The 18519-nt window shown below is 41.8% G+C and overlaps 1 protein-coding gene across 4 annotated transcripts in view; it reads left to right on the plus strand.

Moving 5' to 3' along the window:
• Positions 1-18519, plus strand: part of LOC115208463 (spectrin beta chain, non-erythrocytic 1) — a 97914-nt gene that overhangs the window by 41370 nt on the left and 38025 nt on the right. For all 4 annotated transcript variants that reach the window (XM_029776532.1, XM_029776533.1, XM_029776531.1 and 1 more), the window contains 11 exons: positions 1933-2084; positions 11814-11987; positions 13205-13299; positions 13619-13699; positions 14141-14256; positions 14666-14778; positions 15088-15275; positions 15876-15993; positions 16535-16693; positions 17314-17616; positions 18336-18489. In XM_029776532.1, the coding sequence (XP_029632392.1) occupies positions 1933-2084; positions 11814-11987; positions 13205-13299; positions 13619-13699; positions 14141-14256; positions 14666-14778; positions 15088-15275; positions 15876-15993; positions 16535-16693; positions 17314-17616; positions 18336-18489 (1653 nt within the window). The remainder of the gene's footprint in view (positions 1-1932; positions 2085-11813; positions 11988-13204; positions 13300-13618; positions 13700-14140; positions 14257-14665; positions 14779-15087; positions 15276-15875; positions 15994-16534; positions 16694-17313; positions 17617-18335; positions 18490-18519) is intronic.

Below are 18519 nucleotides of genomic sequence, written 5' to 3' on the forward strand. Positions count from 1 at the left end.
AAAAATGGCATTGAGATGACAGTGTAATCAATTGAAAAAAATGGGTGTCATTTCAGATAATAAATTATGTATTTCTCTTAACCATATCCCCCTACTTGGCTCTTCAAGATACTGCTATCATTTTCCAATCAGCCCAAGGTCTTTGACAAATGACAAACGGCATGATGCAGCCTTGTTTAATGAAACGACCTCAAATTGTCTTTATTGGCAACCGTTTTTTTGTATTTAAACATCTTAAACTCACTCTTCAAACTGTGTTAATAGATCGGGAGCTATGTGTTTACCTAACGATAAGACCAGATGCTAGTGCAACATTCCTCTAGCTAGCCCTCCCCGGAGTTGAGCTAGGGCAGGGGTGGAAGAGAAGAACACTGCCTCTATTGTTCTGTCCAGCTCTGTCTTGTCCTCCGGTCTCACAGGAGGCTCCTTAAAAAAATCCCCACTAGCATGTACCACTATGTGACGCTTGTGGTGATTTTACCATGTTGCAATATCGCCACAGAAATGGGTTTGATGCGTTGGAGGTTGGTGGCAACTGAATTGGGGAGGATGGGCTCGTGGTAATGCCTGGAGCAGAATAGCTGGAATGTTATGAAATACATCAAACACATGTGTTTATGCCATTCCATTCGCTCCTTTCCAGCCGTTATTATGAGCCGTTCTCTACTCAGCAATCTCCTGTGATGATAGCTGGTTGTACCCCCGAGGGTTAGGGCAGCAGGCAGGAAGTTGGCTCTGAGTCTAGTTTGTTTAGTCATACACACTACAATTGTGGTCAGGGTTCAGTATTAACTGAGCGATCGATTCCAAATCAATAGTGTTTTTTAATCAAAGGATACCTTTTTATTTCAAATGTTGATATCATGTTTTGTGTTTCAGGGATGGGGGGATGTGAGGAATAGGTTCGACCTTCTCCAATTGTTTTTCTTCGGCAAGATGGTCAAATGTGTCAAATAAATCACTAATAACAAAAAAGTCAAGAGGGCCTTGGAGTTGGAGAGTACATTGCAAGGTGCAGCCAGTCCTGCGTGTGGCGAGGTCATCTATCTCATTTCGCCATGTGGCAAACGAACAATCAAATCAGATGCTTACGTCTTTGCAGGGATAAGGAATGCAATAACAGGAAAATTGGGGAGGATTATAAATAAACCCGCCTTGTGTTCATGGATATGAACTCTGAGCCAGAGGGTGCGGCATTGGCCCTGTCAAGGGCCCCGAACATAAACAGGATAGCCCCAGCTCCCGCTTCCACTTTTTTTTACATTTTGAAGCTATGGTTGTATCTCATTTGTCTGCGGTAGCTTTCTCCCCTTGTCTCCTCACTTTCATGCGCACTGTCCTGAGAACCCAGAACAGATGACAGCAATAAAGTAATTTATACATTTATAAAATCTTGCCTATTTCACCCATATTTTCTTCTCTTTTTGCCAAAAAAGTAGTGTGTAGTCCCAGTAGTTACCTGCACTGCTACATGGTCAAAAAGTTATTAACTACTGCAAGCACTACCAAGATTTTAATTGAGTTAATCTACCACCAAGCTACTGCAAAATGTAGTTTAATTACTAGTTGAACTACATGTATTTCGCTACTCCCCAACACTGCTAATTTGGCAAACATAGGGCAGCAGGTAGCCTAGCGGTTAAAAGTGTTGGGCCAGTAACCAAAAGGTCACTGGTTCAAAACCCTGAGCTGACTAGGTAAGAAATCTGTTGATGTGCCCTTGAGCAAGGCACTTAACCCTAACTGCTCCTATAAGTCACTCTGGATAAGCGCGTCTACTAGCATATATATTTTTTTGACCATAACTCTGCTTATCCGTCATCAGGAATTCAGTTGTTTCATCTTCAATTCATTTAATGACATATCAATTTGACAGAGCTTATTTTTATTACTTATATCTTAATTGTATTCCCTGTCTTCTTTTCTCTCCAGATGAGCGCGAAGCAGTGCAGAAGAAGACCTTCACCAAATGGGTGAACTCTCACCTCTCCCGGGTGTCCTGCCGCATCACCGACTTGTACCGGGACCTGAGTGATGGACGCATGCTCATCAAACTGCTGGAGGTGCTGTCTGGGGAGAGACTGGTGAGTACCATACTACCCGGGCCTGTATGGATCAGTTTAGCCTTTTAGATCACAATGAATAAGATTACATGGTCAGGGAGGACCTGATCCTAGATCAGCATTCTACTCTGAGATGCTTGAGGGCCATTCCACAAAAAGAGTGCCTTTTGATATTTTAATTAGCAGTTGTGCACCAACATTGCATTTTAAAAGCCTGTTATATTAAATGAAGTGCCCTTTAAAACCTCTTAAGGATCGGACCCTTTTTTTCCAATTTTCGCCTAAAATGACATACCCAAATCTAAGTGCCTGTAGCTCAGGACCTGAAGCAAGGATATGCATATTCTTGATACCATTTGAAAGGAAACACTTTGAAGTTTGTGGAAATGTGAAATTAATGTAGGTGAATATAACACATTAGATCTGGTAAAAGATAATACAAAGAAAAAAAACTAAAAAACATGCTTTAAAAAATAATTATACCATCATCTTTGAAATGCAAGAGAAAGGCCATAATGTATTATTCCAGCCCAGGCACAATTTAGATTTTGGACATTAGATGGCAGCAGTGTATGTGCAAAGTTTTAGACTGAGCCAATGAACCATTGCATTTCTGTTCAGAATGTTGTATCAAGACTGCTCAAATGTGCCTAATTTGTTTATTAATAACTTTTCAAGTTCATAACTGTACACTCTCCTCAAACAATAGCATGGTATTATTTTACTGTAATAGCGACTATAAATTGGAGAGTGCAGTTAGATTAACAAGAATTTAAGCTTTCTACCAACATCAGATATGTCTATGTCCTGGGAAATGTTCTTGTTATGTACAACCTCATGCTAATCGCATTAGCCTACATTAGCTCAACCGTCCCGTGGGGGAACCACGATAGACCACATGGAGAATTCAAAATATAGACTTGCTAAAGTGCCAAAAATCCGTTTTTTGACGTCACTCCGTCAACCCTGTGTATTTCTAGGAAGATTTTAACCCACTTAACCCCAACATTTCACCATCATTGTAAACCCTTAGTTAGTTTGTTGCTTTGACAAAGTCATTTCTGAAGATTATTTATTTCTTGTTACTGATTACTGATTTATTTACATCTGTCCCTCATTTTAAGGTCAACCCTGTTACGTGAACTGAAGACTCATTTGAATGAGGTTACATTTTTGGCACGTAGCCTAGTGGTTAGAGCATTGGACTTGTAACTGGAAGGTTGCAAGGTCAAATCCCTGAGCTGACAAGGTAAAAATCTGTCGTTCTGCCCCTGAACAAGGCAGTTAACCCACTGTTCCTAGGCCGTCATTGAAAATAAGAATTTGTTCTTATGTGACTTGCCTAGTTAAATAAAGATAAAATAAAAACTTACTAAAGATTTTTTTTATTTAACCTCTTGAGATGGGGAAATGTGTTTTTTATGAAATTGAACATGTGCTCTTTGGTGAAATCAAAAGGCACCTAATTGGTGGAAAGACCCTTGATACATAGGAATGGTACAGTGCCTCTGGAAAAATATTCCGCCCCTTGACTTTTTCCACATGTTGTTACGTTACAGCCTAATTCTAAAATGGATTAAATACAAAATAATCCTTAGCAATCTACACACAATACCCCATAATGACAAAGTGCAAACAGGTTTTAAGAAATGTTTGCAAATTTATAAAAAATAAAAACTGAAAAACCTTATTTACATGATTATTCAGACCCTTTGCTATGAGACTCGAAATTGAGCTCAAGTGCATCCTGTTTCAATTGATCATCCTTGAGATGTTTGTACAACTTGATTGGAGTCCACCTGTGGTAAATTCAATTGATTGGACATGATTTGGAAAGGCACAAACCTGTCTATAAGGTCCCACATTTGACAGTGCATGTCAGAGCAAAAACCAAGCCATGAGATCGAAGAAGTTGTCCTTAGAGCTCTGAGACAGGATTGTGTCTAGACACAGATCTGAGGGAGGGTAACAAAGACTCTGCCTATACTGACCAATGGAGGGGGGAGGGGGGGGCTTGGTCAGGGAGGTCCCCAAGAACCCGATAGTCACTCTGACAGAGCTCTAGAGTTCCTATGTAGAGATGGGAGAACCTTCTAGAAGGACAACCATCTCTGCAGCATTCCACCAATCAGGCCTTTATGGTAGAGTGGCCAGACGGAAGCCACACCTCACTTCACTTCAGACAAGTCTCTGAATGTCCTTGAGTGGCCCAGCCAGATCGAGGACTTGAACCCGATCATACATCTCTGGAGAGACCTGAAAATAGCTGTTTAGCAACACTCCACATCCAACCTGACAGAGCTTGAGAGGATCTACAGAGAAGAATGGGAGAAACTCCCCAAATACAGGTGTGCCAAGCTTGAAGCGTCATAACCAAGAAGACTCAATGCTGTAATCGCTGCCAAAGGTGCTTCAACAAATTTTTATTTTTTATAAATCAGCAAACATTTCTAAAAACCTGTTTTTGCTTTGTCATTATGGGGTATTGTGTGTAGATTGATGAGGGGAAAATAACAATGTAATCATTTTTAGAATAAGGCTGTAACGTAACAAAATGTGGAAAAAGTCAAGGGGTCTGAATACTTTCCGGAGGCACTGGCATCTCCAAAATGTTTGATGCCAGGGATGCATTACACTGAAATTTTCAAAAGAAAGGCCGTCCCCTTTTTAAGAGTGTCTTGAGAAAAGGTCATGCATGTGAGAGAAAAAATGTTCATCCATGTGACACTGATGTAATTATTTCACGGAATGTTACTCTGGGGATGCTCTTGAGACAAAAGGTGTCACTGGCATAAATGGGCAAAATTATTGTCCAGAAAAATGACCTAATTAGATGGAAAGGGGAACACTTCTTCACATGGATATATTTTTAACCTAAGGATTTGTGTGGTTTCATTAGATATATATTTTTTTATTAATATTGTATCATACAGTATATGTACAGTATATGAACCATACAGCCAACATTCAAGACCTATTTAATAATCCATAACTAAACATCCACAGTGTACATTGAGTGTACAAAACATTAGGAACACCTTCCTGATATTGAGTTGCATTTGCTCTCAGAACAGCCTCAATTCATCAGAGCATGGGACTCTACAATGTGACGAAAACTGGCCCATGTTGACTCCAATGCTTCCCACAGTTGTGTCAAGTTGGCTGAATGTCCTATGGGTGGTGGACCATTCTTGATACACACAGGAAACTGTTGAGTGTGAAAAACCCAGCAGCGTTGCAGTTCTTGACACTCTCAAACTGGTGCACTTGGCACCTACTACCATTCAAAGGCACTTAAATATTTTTTCTTTCCCGTTCACCCTCTGAATGGCACACATACAAAATCCATGTCTCAAGGCTTAAAAATCTTTCTTTAACCTGTCTCCGCCCCTTCACCTACACTGATTTAAGTGACAGCCATGAAGTGCTTTGAAAGGCTGGTCATGGCTCACATCAACATCATCCTCCCGGACACCCTAGACCCACTCCAATTCGCATACTGCCCCAACAGATCCACAGATGACACAATCTCAATCTCAATCATACTCCACACTGCCCTTTCCCACCTGGACAAAAGGAACACCTATGTGAGAATGCTGTTCATTGACTACAGCTCAGCGTTCAACACCATAGTGCCCACAAAGCTCATCACTAAGCTAAGGACTCTGGGACTAAACACCTCCTTCTGTAACTGGATCCTGGACTTCCTGACGGGCCGCCCCCAGGTGGTAAGGGTAGGCAACAACACGTCTGCCATGCTGATCCTTAACACTGGGGCCCTCAGGGGTGTGTACTTAGTTCCCTCCTGTACTCCCTTTTCACCCACAACTGTGTAGCCAAGCACGACTCGAACACCATTAAGTTTTCTGAAGACACAACAGTGATAGGCCTGATCACCGACAACGATGAGATGGCCTATAGGGAGGAGGTCAGAGAACTGGCAGTGTGGTGCCAGGACAACAACCTCTCCCTCAATGTGAGCAAGACAAAGGCGCTGATTGTGGACTACAGGAAAAGGGGGGCCGAACAGGCCCTCATTAACATCGACGGGGCTGTAGTGGAGCGGGTCGAGAGTTTCAAGTTCTTTGGTGTCCACATCACCAACAAACTATCATGGTCCAAACATACCAAGACAGTCGTGAAGAGGCCACGACAAAACCTTTTCCCCCTCAGGAGACTGTAAAGATTTGGCATGGGTCCCCAGATCCTCAAAAGGTTCTACAGCTGCACCATCGAGAGCATCCTGACTGGTTGCATCACCGCCTGGTGTGGCAACTGCTCGGCATCTGACCGCAAGGCGCTACAGAGGATAGTGCGTACGGCCCAGTACATCACTGGAGCCAAACTTCCTGCCATCCAGGACCTATATAATAGGCGGTGTCAGAGGAAATCCCATAAAATTGTCAGAGACTCCAGTCACCCAAGTTATAGACTGTTTTCTCTGCTACCGCATGGCAAGCGGTACCGGAGCGCCAAGTCTAGGACCAAAAGGCTCCTCAACAGCTTCTACCCCCAAGCCATAAGACTGCTGAACAATTAATAAAATTGCCACTGGACTATTTACATTTGCCCCTCCCCCTCCCTTTTCTACACTGCTGCTACTTGTTGTTTATTATCTATGCATAGTCACTTCACCCCTACATACATGTACAAATTCCCTCAACTAACCTGTACCCCCACGCACGCACTCACTCGGTACCGGTACCCCCTGTATATAGCCTCGTTATTGTTATTCTTACTGTGTGACTATTTGGTAAATATTTTCTTAACTCTTCTTGAACTGCACTGTTGGTTAAGGGCTTGTAAGTAAGCATTTCACGGTCTACACTAAGGTCCACACTTGTTGTATTCGGCGCATGTGACAAATAAAGTTTGATTTGATTTATTACTAAAGTGTAGTTGGTGAGAGTTTAAGCAGGTAGGCTGCCTTTGATTTATTTTTTGCTGATGAAGAGAAAAGATGTCCACATAGTCAGAGCCACGTACCATGAAAGGTTCCGCTTTCCAGGCTTGCTATCACATACAAGGCTCCCAATAAGACATCTCACTCTATTGGCAAAGACCCAACAAGGCACATCCCATAATGTAATCTACCAAGGATACTCTATGCCAGGGGTACTCAACTCTTACCCAATGAGGTCCGGAGCCTCCTGGTTTTCTGCTCTACCTGATAATTAATTGCACACACCTGGTGTCCCTGGTCTAAATCAGTCCCTGATTAGAGGTGAACAATGAAAAAATGCAGTGGATCTGGCTTTGAGGTCCAGAGTTGAGTTTGATGGATTTATGTGGCTATTGGCGTAATCCATGTGTGCAATTACGATCAGCAGTTGATGTTCAAAACTCGAAGGGCTTTCCCTTTTGTATTGTATTGTATTGTATTACTGTACTTGGCTGTTGTAATCCCAAACTCCTATTTTTGCATTTCCTCCTGAGAAAAAGGTCTCCTTGACATGAATGAATTCCTCTGGGCACGCCTTGGGCCAGGTTTAATTTTCCTGGTCAATGTGTAACTCGATTTGAGTTTAGACACAGCAGGTAACAGCTATGTGCCAGGTAGAGGCATGGGAACAAATAGTATTTGGAATTGTTCAATATACTTAAGCTGCGCTTGACTGAGCTTTCCTGGCGCAATGTAAGCAATGGAATAGTCCCACAAGTGCAAACCCAGCCCATCTGGCACTTCAGGCAGGCTCAAGCAAAAACTCAAGGTTTTTATTTGAACCCAGATCTGGTACCACATTAGGTTACCAGGATATTATGCAACACATAGGAGGATGATTCGACTTCCATAGGCCCCATGCCAGTGTTCTTCTGACCCTGTTATGTGTGTCTTCAGGTATCATGATATGGAAACTAGTGAATAGATCGTACACAAGTCATGTACAAATAAGCACTGAGAAGTAGTGGTGTAGTGGAGGGTAAATACACCTAAAAGTCATTTACACACCTTTTTTATTTTGTGCGAGCGTTTACCCACCTACTGCGGAAAAATACATTGAAAATACAGGTACTGCTACTTTATTTACAGCTATCAGAGTTTACCCACCTTATGTTTTTACCAGTACATCACTGCTCATAAGCACTGAATATATTTTTGTCAATAGCTAGCACTTTTTTAAATGACATAATTCAAAATGCTATACATACAGAATATGCTTACCAGTGGTTAAGAGCGCTGGGCTAGTAACCGAAAGGTGACTGGTTGGAATCCCTGAGCCAATTAGATGAGAAATCTGTTGATGGGCCCTTGAGCACGGCACTTATCCCTAGTTGCTCTGGATAAGAACATCTGCTAAAATGTAGAATACCCAACTGTGTATGTACGTACATACATTGCATATAAAATGCAAGCCATGGTCTACTAACATTTTGTACATCATCTTTCAGCAATGATAAAGTGAAGTGAACTTGTATAGGCTGTAGGAATGAGGCTTCCTGTACATGATGTCATGGTCTGGTAGAAAAGTGCTTATGTCATTGCTACTCGGCTGGCGCTGCACTCCCAGCTCCTACAGAGTGTAAATCTGCATCTCAAAGAGCTGCACCGCCACACATTGCCAGTGTGTCTCTGCAGACACACACACTCATATGTACATGTACACACATTAGAGATACAGACACACACACACACACACACACACACACACACACACACACACACACACACACACACACACACACGTCTTAGAGGTCAGCAGTGTATTGTGCTGACTGACTCAGCAGTAGGAGTTGAATAGGGATTTTGCTTTCACTCTCACTTGGGTGTCAATCAAATGGTGTTAAGAAACAGTAAGTCAATTTTTTCATTCTTCAATCCAAACCAGTCATCTGTTTTCGGGGATACATTTTCTTCTTTCAACACAGTGGAAAAACTAGGCATGTACAGTACTGCATTTTAAATTAATCATGCGGTTATGTTTTTGTTTTACACTATTGACTCAGTTTTGCTGAGTACTTGAATTCAAACGTGCCTGCTTCCAGCTCTTTTTTTTTGTACCCAGATAGCGGTTTTGATTGAACGGGGTTGACTTCCCCCTGCCTGCACAAAGGACTAGTCCTCCCTCTTCTGCTCCTCCAAAACCACACCTCAGTGTAAAGTCTCCACGCACATCAGAGGGCAGAAGGCTGCTTTATTGCCGGGTTACTCATTCACTTTCAACAGACTGAAATAGTCACCTGCATCCTTTGCTTTTAAGAGTGAAGAAGTGGCATGTTGTATATATAAAACCTTTCTAATTATAAGACCTTTGTCAAATACATATATCATATATGTAAACTTGAATGTATTTGAGGTGAGCTTGAATTAGCTTTAAGTTTGCACTTTTGGGACTTTTGCATTGGTTCCATTGTGCAGCTCAAAAGAAATCAAACACAGCTTGAAAGTATTTGACATATGTATTTGACCAGGTCTGCTAATCATTGACTGGGAGGGTTGCAGAATGTAGCTCAACATACATTGGCAAAAGTAAAATGAAGTAAAATGCTAAATGGCATATTAAGGATCTGTTCCTTTTTTTATGTAATCGTGTTTTTTTGTCAGGTTGAATTTGCAAACATGATTGTACTTTTGATTTTATGTAGATGACCAGTCAATTGTAAAAGTGTGATACTTTTGTATATACTGTATAGTTTATGTGGACACCCCTTCAAATTAGTGGATTCAGCTAATTCAGCCACACCCATTGCTGACAGGTGTATAAAATCGAGCACACAGCCATGCAATCTCAATAGACAAACATTGGCAGTAGAATGGCCTTATTGAAGAGCTCAGTGACTTTCAACATGGCACTGTCATGGGATGCCGCGTTTACAACAAGTCAATTTGTAAAATTTCTGCCCTGCTAGAGCTGCCCGGTCAACTGTAAGTGATGTTATTGTGAAGTGCAAACGTCTAGGAGCAACAACGGTTCAGCCGGGAAGTGGTAGGCCACAGAAGCTCATAGAACAGGACTGGCGAGTGCTGACGCGCGTAGCACATAAAAATTGTCTGCCCTCCATTGCAACACTCACTAATGAGTTCCAAACTGCCTCTGAAAGCAATGTCAGCACAAGAACTGTTTGTCGGAAGCTTTATTAAATGGGTTTCCATGGCCGAGCAGCCTAAGATCACCATGCGCAATGCCAAGCGTCGGCTGGAGTGGTGTAAAGCCCACTGACATTGGACTCTGGAGCAGTGGAAACGCTTTCTCTGGAGTGATGAATCACACTTCTCCATCTGGCAGTCCGAAACCCGATCTGAGTTTGGCGGATGCCAAGAGAACGCTACCTGCCCCAATTCATTGTGCCAAATGTAAAGTTTTGTGGAGGAGTGGTCAGGTCTGTTTTTCATGTTTCAGGCTCCTTAGTTCCACTGAAGGGAAATCTTAACGCTACAGCATACAATGACATTGTAGACAATTCTGTGCTTCCAACTTTGTGGCAACAGTTTGGGGAAGGTCCTTTCCTGATTCAGCATGACAATGTCATAGTGCACAATGCGAGGTCCATACAGAAATGGTTTGTTGAGATCGGTGTGGAAGAACTTGACTGGCCTGCACAGAGGCCTGACCTCAACCCCATCGAACATCTTTGGGATGAATTGAATAGCCGACTGCGAGCCAGACCTAATCGCCAAACATCAGTGCCGACCTCACTAATGCTCTTGTGGCTGAATGGAAGCAAGTCCCTGAAGCAATGTTCCAAGATCTAGTGGAAAGCCTTCCCAAAAGAGTGGAGGCTGTTATAGCAGCAAAGTTTGGACCAACTCCATATTAATGCCGATGATTTTGAAATGAGATGTTCGACGAGCAGGTGTCCACATACTTTTGGTCATGTAGTGTACAAACATAAACAGAACTACATATCAGTATGAACACCCTTTCTAATGGCATGAGAATAATATAATTAAAAACATAAAGGAATAGTTCACCCAAATTACAAAATGACAAATTAATTTCCTTACCCTGTAAGCAGTCTATGGAAAAGGTATGGACAAGTCCTGTGTAGCTCAGTTGGTAGAGCTGGTTGGTAGAGCATGGTGCTTGCAGTGCCAAGGTTGTGGGTTTCTTTACCACAGGGATCTAGTAGGAAAAAAGTATTTAAAAAGTATGAAGCTCTTGATAAGAGTGTCTGTAAAATGTAAAAAAGTGTATGACAGCAATCTGTGCTTTGGTTTAGTTTCTCTGGCACTGTTTACACATGCTAATGTTTTAGCATTTGTGGCACAAATCCCATTCTAGTCATGGGACCGATATTATCCTCACAATTAATTGTAGATACTTTTGGATGATTTGGACCTGTGCAAAAAATGCCAATATCGATACCATGACTTGAATGGGATTTCTGCCACAAATGCTAAAACATTAGCATGTGGAAACAGTAACAGGGAACTAAACCAAAGCATGGATGGCTGTCATACCTTATCCATAGACTGGAAACCAATGTGTAATTTTGTGTAATATGGTTTAACTATCTCTTTAACTTTAGGCCAACAGGTATAATGCATTATGATGTCATGGGCATGTATGATCCTATACATTTTGGGGGAAGCCTTGTAATTAGACAGTATAAGGGCTCATACTCTACATGCTTATAACAAGAAATAAAGTGTCACCAACTTATTTTTTTTACCTATGGCCACTCTCAACTGATTGTAAGTTGCTCTGGATAAGAGTGTCTGCTAAATTACTAAAATGTAAAAAATAATAATAAAATAAAAAGTGAAACTCTTGTGGCTGACATGTTCTGTGTTCTGTCCTTTCTCCCCAGCCCAAGCCCACCAGGGGACGGATGCGTATCCACTGCCTGGAGAATGTGGACAAGGCCCTGCAGTTCCTCAAGGAGCAGAGGGTCCACCTGGAAAACATGGGCTCACATGACATCGTTGATGGCAACCACCGCCTCACCCTGGGCCTCATCTGGACCATCATTCTCAGGTTCCAGGTAAAGGAGTCTTCAAACCAAAACGCATGAAACGTATGTCTGATGCAGCGGTGTGGTGGGGAGAAATGATTTGCTAGAAATGCTGCTCTAGGTTTTCAATTGGCTAATGGATAAGTCTTTGCAACATATATAACGAACAGCGCAACACAACCGGAGGGCCTCCCCCAAAGCACTGCTCCCATTGAAAACCATTGAGTTGCTGCACATTTTATGCATCAATTTGTCTGGTTTGAACGCTCACTTAGACAGTGTTTCTCTATTATTATCCTGGAGACACATTATGTAAAGCAGGGCCACGATTATCTGAATCAGGTATGCTATTATTGTTATGTAGGCAACAAACCCAGTTGCTCTCCAGGAGGAGAGTTGGCCCGTATGCTGATTTTAATCCAATTGAGCGTCAGTAGCTTATTTACTGTAGGGCCTCATCCTTTATCACAGTGATCTAATACTAACTTGTACTTCTCAGCACACATATTACACAGTCAGTTGTTTACATAAAGATTATGTTATAACATGAGTAAGATATGTAGGCTATGTATGAGAGCAACTGCTTGGCATCAGACCGCAAGGCGCTACAGCGGGTATTGCGTAAGGCCCAGGACCTCTATACCAGGCGGTGTCAGAGGAAGTCAATGACTCCAGTCACCCAAGTCATAGGCTCCCGAACAACTTCTACCCCCAAGCCATCAGACTGTTAATCAAACATTTAATTAGTTAATCAAATGGCTACCCGGACTATTTGCATTGACCCACTTTTTTTGTTGTTGCACTGACTCTCTTGCACTGGCTCTATGCACATTCACTGGACTCTACCCACACACTGACACATACTACACTGACACTCTCAACATACACATACAAACACTACATACACTCACAGACATTCACGCCATTTCATACTCTTCCCACACGCTGACACTACTCTGTTTATTATCTACCCTGATCTCCTAGTCACTTTTACCCCTACCTACATTTACATATTACCTCAATCTCCTCAACTACCTCGTACCCCCAGCACATTGACTCGGTACCAGTACGCCTTGTATATAGCCGTGATATTGTTATTTTATTATGTTACTTTTTTTTAATCACATTTTCTTACTTTTTAACTCTGCATTGTTGGGAAAGTGCATATTTGCCACATGTGAAAAATACAATTAGATTTTTGATTTGAGACTTTTCACAGTACTGTTGTATCATTGTCTGTGTGACAGATCCAGGACATCAGTGTTGAGACTGATGGAGACAACAAGGAGAAGAGATCAGCCAAGGACGCCCTGCTCCTCTGGTGCCAGATGAAGACTGCTGGGTGAGTGATTGGCTGTCACCTTGCATTCAGACACGTTTCTTAGAGATTTTAAATACTTAGATTTGGGTCATCTACTGTACATTACAGCTCTCAGTTCTACCACTTGACTTAAACAATCCTCCTTAAGATAATTATACATTTATTTAGACAGCAACACCATTGTGACTTGATGTTACTGGACTTTTTACTTTCAGAACAAGTCAGTAAAGAAATTCCAGAAGCAGATCCACATCTTGAATTATATAGAAATTGCTTAGGGAATGAATTTGAACATTGAACAAATCATCATATCTGTTGTTCTCTGTTTTGTTCTTTGTAGCTATCCAAACGTGAACATTCACAATTTCAGCACCAGTTGGCGAGATGGCATGGCTTTCAATGCCCTCATCCATAAGCACAGGTAACAAGAGTCTGTTTGATCAACTATCCTTCATGCCCTTGTGGGTCACATAATTCAGATAGTTTTTCTCATGGAATTCAGACCAATTATCCTTTGTGATTTATGTCACTGTCTGCTATTTACTTTATGTGGTCACATGTAATGACCCAATATATTTTTTTTATCCCACCTCCAACCCCCCTCATTTATGACGATTTATTTTCTTATTTACAATAGAGTAATGTTCAACTAATTACTTTTTGGTGTCTTTGGATTTATTGATGCATTACTGTACATCATTTGGTGTAATTGTGTTGAATCTTTGAGATATCAGAACATAACTATTTAATATAACAACATAACATTTCAACAGGTAAATTACATCTGGGTATTTATCTTGTGATTCTTTGGTGGTATACTGTATGACTGGTGCTGTGGTATGATGCTTTGTCTCATGTATAGGCCAGACCTGATTGACTTTGACAAACTGAAAAAGTCCAATGCCCACCACAACCTTCAGAATGCCTTCAATCTGGCTGAGCAGCATCTTGGGCTTACCAAGCTCCTAGACCCAGAGGGTGAGTTCTGGACTATGCTCTTCTATGTAGTAGAGGAGTGCATATGGAAAATAGTTCAATCTGACGCCACGCATGATTTCTCAGTGTACTGTGACTTATGTTTTTGTTGTCCAAATAAACAAAATCAAATTGTAATAATCCTTAACTGGAATGTATAAAATACTGTAGGTGACAGAGTCTGGTCTAGTGATAGTGCTGCAGACTCCAGACTACATATATCCTCTGGCAATAGGGATTTGAGCCCTGTCTGCCACTTTCCACTTTCTATCAGCATATCACCTGCTTTACCTTCCCACTGCCCTGTCATACAACATCATGAAATACAAAAAGAGATCTTCTTTTAATATTTTTTGTAATTATCCAAATCAAATTGTATTAACCAATCTGAAATGTAATTTTTGCTTCACAGATATCAGTGTGGACCACCCCGATGAGAAGTCTGTCATCACATACGTAGTGACATACTACCACTACTTCTCCAAAATGAAGGCGCTGAAAGTGGAGGGGAAACGTATTGGGAAGGTGACTCAGTGTTTATTCTCAGTTTATTATCTCAAATTCCATGTTTGTTTGGTGGGTTGTTGTCAACAAGTTGTTCGGGGCAGAGCTTTTCAGATTTGGATTCAAATAGTATAAAAACTTTCAAGATGTACTTGATTGAGCTCTTCTGGCGTAATGAAACCATAGGCGTAATGAATAGTACCAAAAGTGCAAATTGTGTCAATCTGGCAAACACACTCTAAGTGTTTTAAAGAAAACAAATACTATATATGAACCCAGGTCTGGACATTTTTGGCCAGAGCTTGACATGTGTCCTCTTTGTTCCGCTAGGTACTGGACAATGCCATTGAGACAGAGAAGATGATTGAGAAGTACGAGTCTCTGGCCTCAGACCTGCTGGAGTGGATCGAGCAGACCATCATCATCCTCAACAATCGCAAGTTTGCCAACTCTTTAAACGGGGTGCAGCAGCAGCTTCAAGCCTTCAACACATATCGCACGGTCGAGAAACCCCCTAAGTGAGTGCCCCCCGCTAGCACCCAATCCCAAATCAACCCCTATACCCAAATGCACCCCCTATGCACTTATGGAGATCTGACAAGATGGGCAATCTTCAGCTTTAAAACCATCTTCAGAATATTTGTAAATATAATATTTACTCAAGGTATAACATTGCCCAGTTATCTTGCCATTCCCTCATCCCTTTTTTTTGTTAATATTCCTGTGACATTCCCTGAACATCACAAATTCTTTGTTCCAAACTTCTAAACCAATATTTTAAATGAAAAATTCATGTCACTACCTAAAACAAAAATGTCAAGTCTAATGTTAAATGAATGGCACAATACCTAACATGCTGGGTGCACACCTCTCTCCTGCTTGTAGTGGAATTTACTTCAAAATGTTTTGTTCTGCTATGTCCATGAATTGAAGCGATAATATATGCATGTTTAGTATTTTTAACGATGCAGAAATAAGACATGACTGTTGCATTTAAAAACGCTTTGAAATAAGTGCAAGCCTGAGAACTTAAAGTGATGCGTTGTGTTTAGACATTCATTTTTTCTACGCTGTCAAAATATCACTCCCCCAAAACCATTTCTCTTTTAATTGATCAGGTTTACTGAGAAGGGCAACCTGGAGGTGCTTCTGTTTACCATCCAGAGCAAGATGAGGGCCAACAATCAGAAAGTCTACATGCCCAGGGAGGGCAAACTCATCTCTGACATTAACAAGGTGATGTCTGTAGTCTCTGAAGAACGCTTTAGGGTGAAGTTTCCCTAGGTACAGATGAAGGATCAGTTTCCCTTCTCCCAATCCTAACCTTTACCATTAGTGGCAAAAATGCTAAACTGACACAAGATCAGGGTCTAGGGACAAAGTTACCCTACTCCTCGATCAATGTTTTGAAACATCAGGTTGTTCACTCTCTCTCTCTCTCTCCTGTTTGTCTGTGTCAGGGTGTTTGGTAGTCTCTCTTTGGTGTGTGGTAGTATTATTATTAGTAAGTAGGGGTTTTACTATTGTATAATTATTACAATAGGAGTAATTCAGCAGAACTCATACATTTTGCATCAGGTCATAAAACTGTGAGATTATGAAAGAGTTGAATCCACCATTGGCATAGTGCGTATGTGTAAGGTACAAATTGTGGCAATTCAACATGTAGAATAGCCTAGAAATGAACAGAAAAATGATGTCTGACGTTCATGTTGGTCTGTCTGGACCATATGATATACCTGACTTAATATTGTGTGTTAAACTTTGTCTATGGTAGACCTGGGAGAGACTGGAGAAGGCGGAGCATGAGCGGGAGCTGGCTCTGAGGACGGAGCTGATTCGACAGGAGAAACTGGAGCAGCTGGCTCGTCGCTTTGATCGCAAGGCTGCCATGAGGGAGACCTGGCTGAGTGAGAACCAGCGCCTCGTCTCACAGGTAAAAATAAATGCTTGCGCACAAATACACGAACACACATACTCACACAAACACTCAAAGTAGCCATGAGGGACAACTGGCTAAGCGAAATCCTATGGCTTGTCGCACAGCCATAGACACACACATGCGCGAGCACACACAAAAATAATAATTAGCGTAAATTCCGGACTATAAGCCGCAACTTTTTTCCCACGCTTTGAGCCTCGCGGCTTAAACAATGACGCGGCTAATATATGGATTTTTCCCGCTTTCAATTTTTTTTTCTCCAAAAAAGCCCAGTATCGAACCCGGATTTGTAGTGATGCAGCTAGCACAGCGATGCTGTGCCTTAGACCATTGCGCCACTCGAGAGGTCCCTCATGAGGCATTTAGAAGTTATATTCTTCAAGAATCAATGGGTATATATCCTCAATGTATAAATCCAAAAATGGATGTAGCAACTGCAGATTGCCCCTTTAAAGGATCATAGTATTTTATGTCATTATCAAATTGTAAAGATGATAACATTACAGAAATTGAGAGTATGTCTTCCTTGTATGCCAGTATGTTGCCAACCATACAGTATATTCTAACAGTATTGTATTTTATTCTATTCCATTCCAATCACTTCTATCTCGCAGGACAACTTTGGCTTCGACCTGCCGGCGGTGGACGCGGCCACCAAGAAGCATGAGGCCATCGAGACGGATATTACAGCATACGAGGAGCGTGTGCAGGCCGTGGTGTCTGTCGCTAAGGAGCTGGAGGCAGAGAAGTACCACGACATCAAACGCATCGCAGCGCGCAAGGACAACGTGATCCGGCTGTGGGAGTACCTGCTGGAGCTTCTGAAGGCGAGGCGCCAGCGCCTGGAGATGAACCTGGGTCTGCAAAGGGTCTTCCAGGAGATGCTTTACATCATGGACTGGATGGACGAGATGAAGGTAAGAGAGGAAGGGGGACCCTTCCGAAAATGTACGTGTTAAAACCGTGTTGGAAAGACAAAATTAATAATTATTGTAACACAAATTGAATTGTTCAAAATGCATTGACCCTCATCTACCCTGCTTCCACCAACACCTGAACACATTTAAAATGTATTGGAAATAGGTCATTTCAAGTCATTTCACATGTTAGAATTGCAAACGGAATGTAATAATCTTGTATTAATCCCTCTTCTAAATGATCGTTTTAAGCAGTATCAATGGTGAAACTAACTGGATTATGTTAGTCCAATGCAGAATAACTCCAAATCGGCACATCTGAACCTCGTCCTAGACCCTCCTGTAGATACAAGAGGATTGGGTTGGCACTGTAAACACTACGTCATCTTGCCTTTCTGATTGACTGGGTGGAATTCTCAGCATTATGCTTCCACCTATCGAATCCTCTTAGGTTTACAGGAGTCGCTAGGGAGTTGATGGTTGTGGTTGATTTGGAATTGATTTTGACATTTCATCTAAATTACAAGTTAGATGAAATGTAAGTTTCAAGAAGTTTCCTCTCCTCACCTTGAAAAAATACTCGTATTGCGTTTCGAAGTGCACAAAAAGTAAACAATTCATATTGGCAACTGATGAACTTAGACCAGTGTAATTGAAGGTGCCTGTATGTTGCTCCCACACATGCCTGAATGTCATGCCTCTATGTCTCTGCCATACAGATGATACTGCTATCCCAGGACTATGGGAAGCATCTGCTCGGAGTGGAGGATCTCCTGCAGAAACATGCCCTGGTAGAGGCCGACATTGGCATCCAGGCTGACCGTGTCAAAGCTGTCAACAACAATGCTCAGAAGTTCGCCATCGACGGGGACGGTGAGGATGTCCAAAACATTCAGGCTGCAA

Source organism: Salmo trutta, chromosome 14, assembly GCF_901001165.1.
Source record: "Salmo trutta chromosome 14, fSalTru1.1, whole genome shotgun sequence".
Taxonomy (NCBI): domain Eukaryota; kingdom Metazoa; phylum Chordata; class Actinopteri; order Salmoniformes; family Salmonidae; genus Salmo; species Salmo trutta.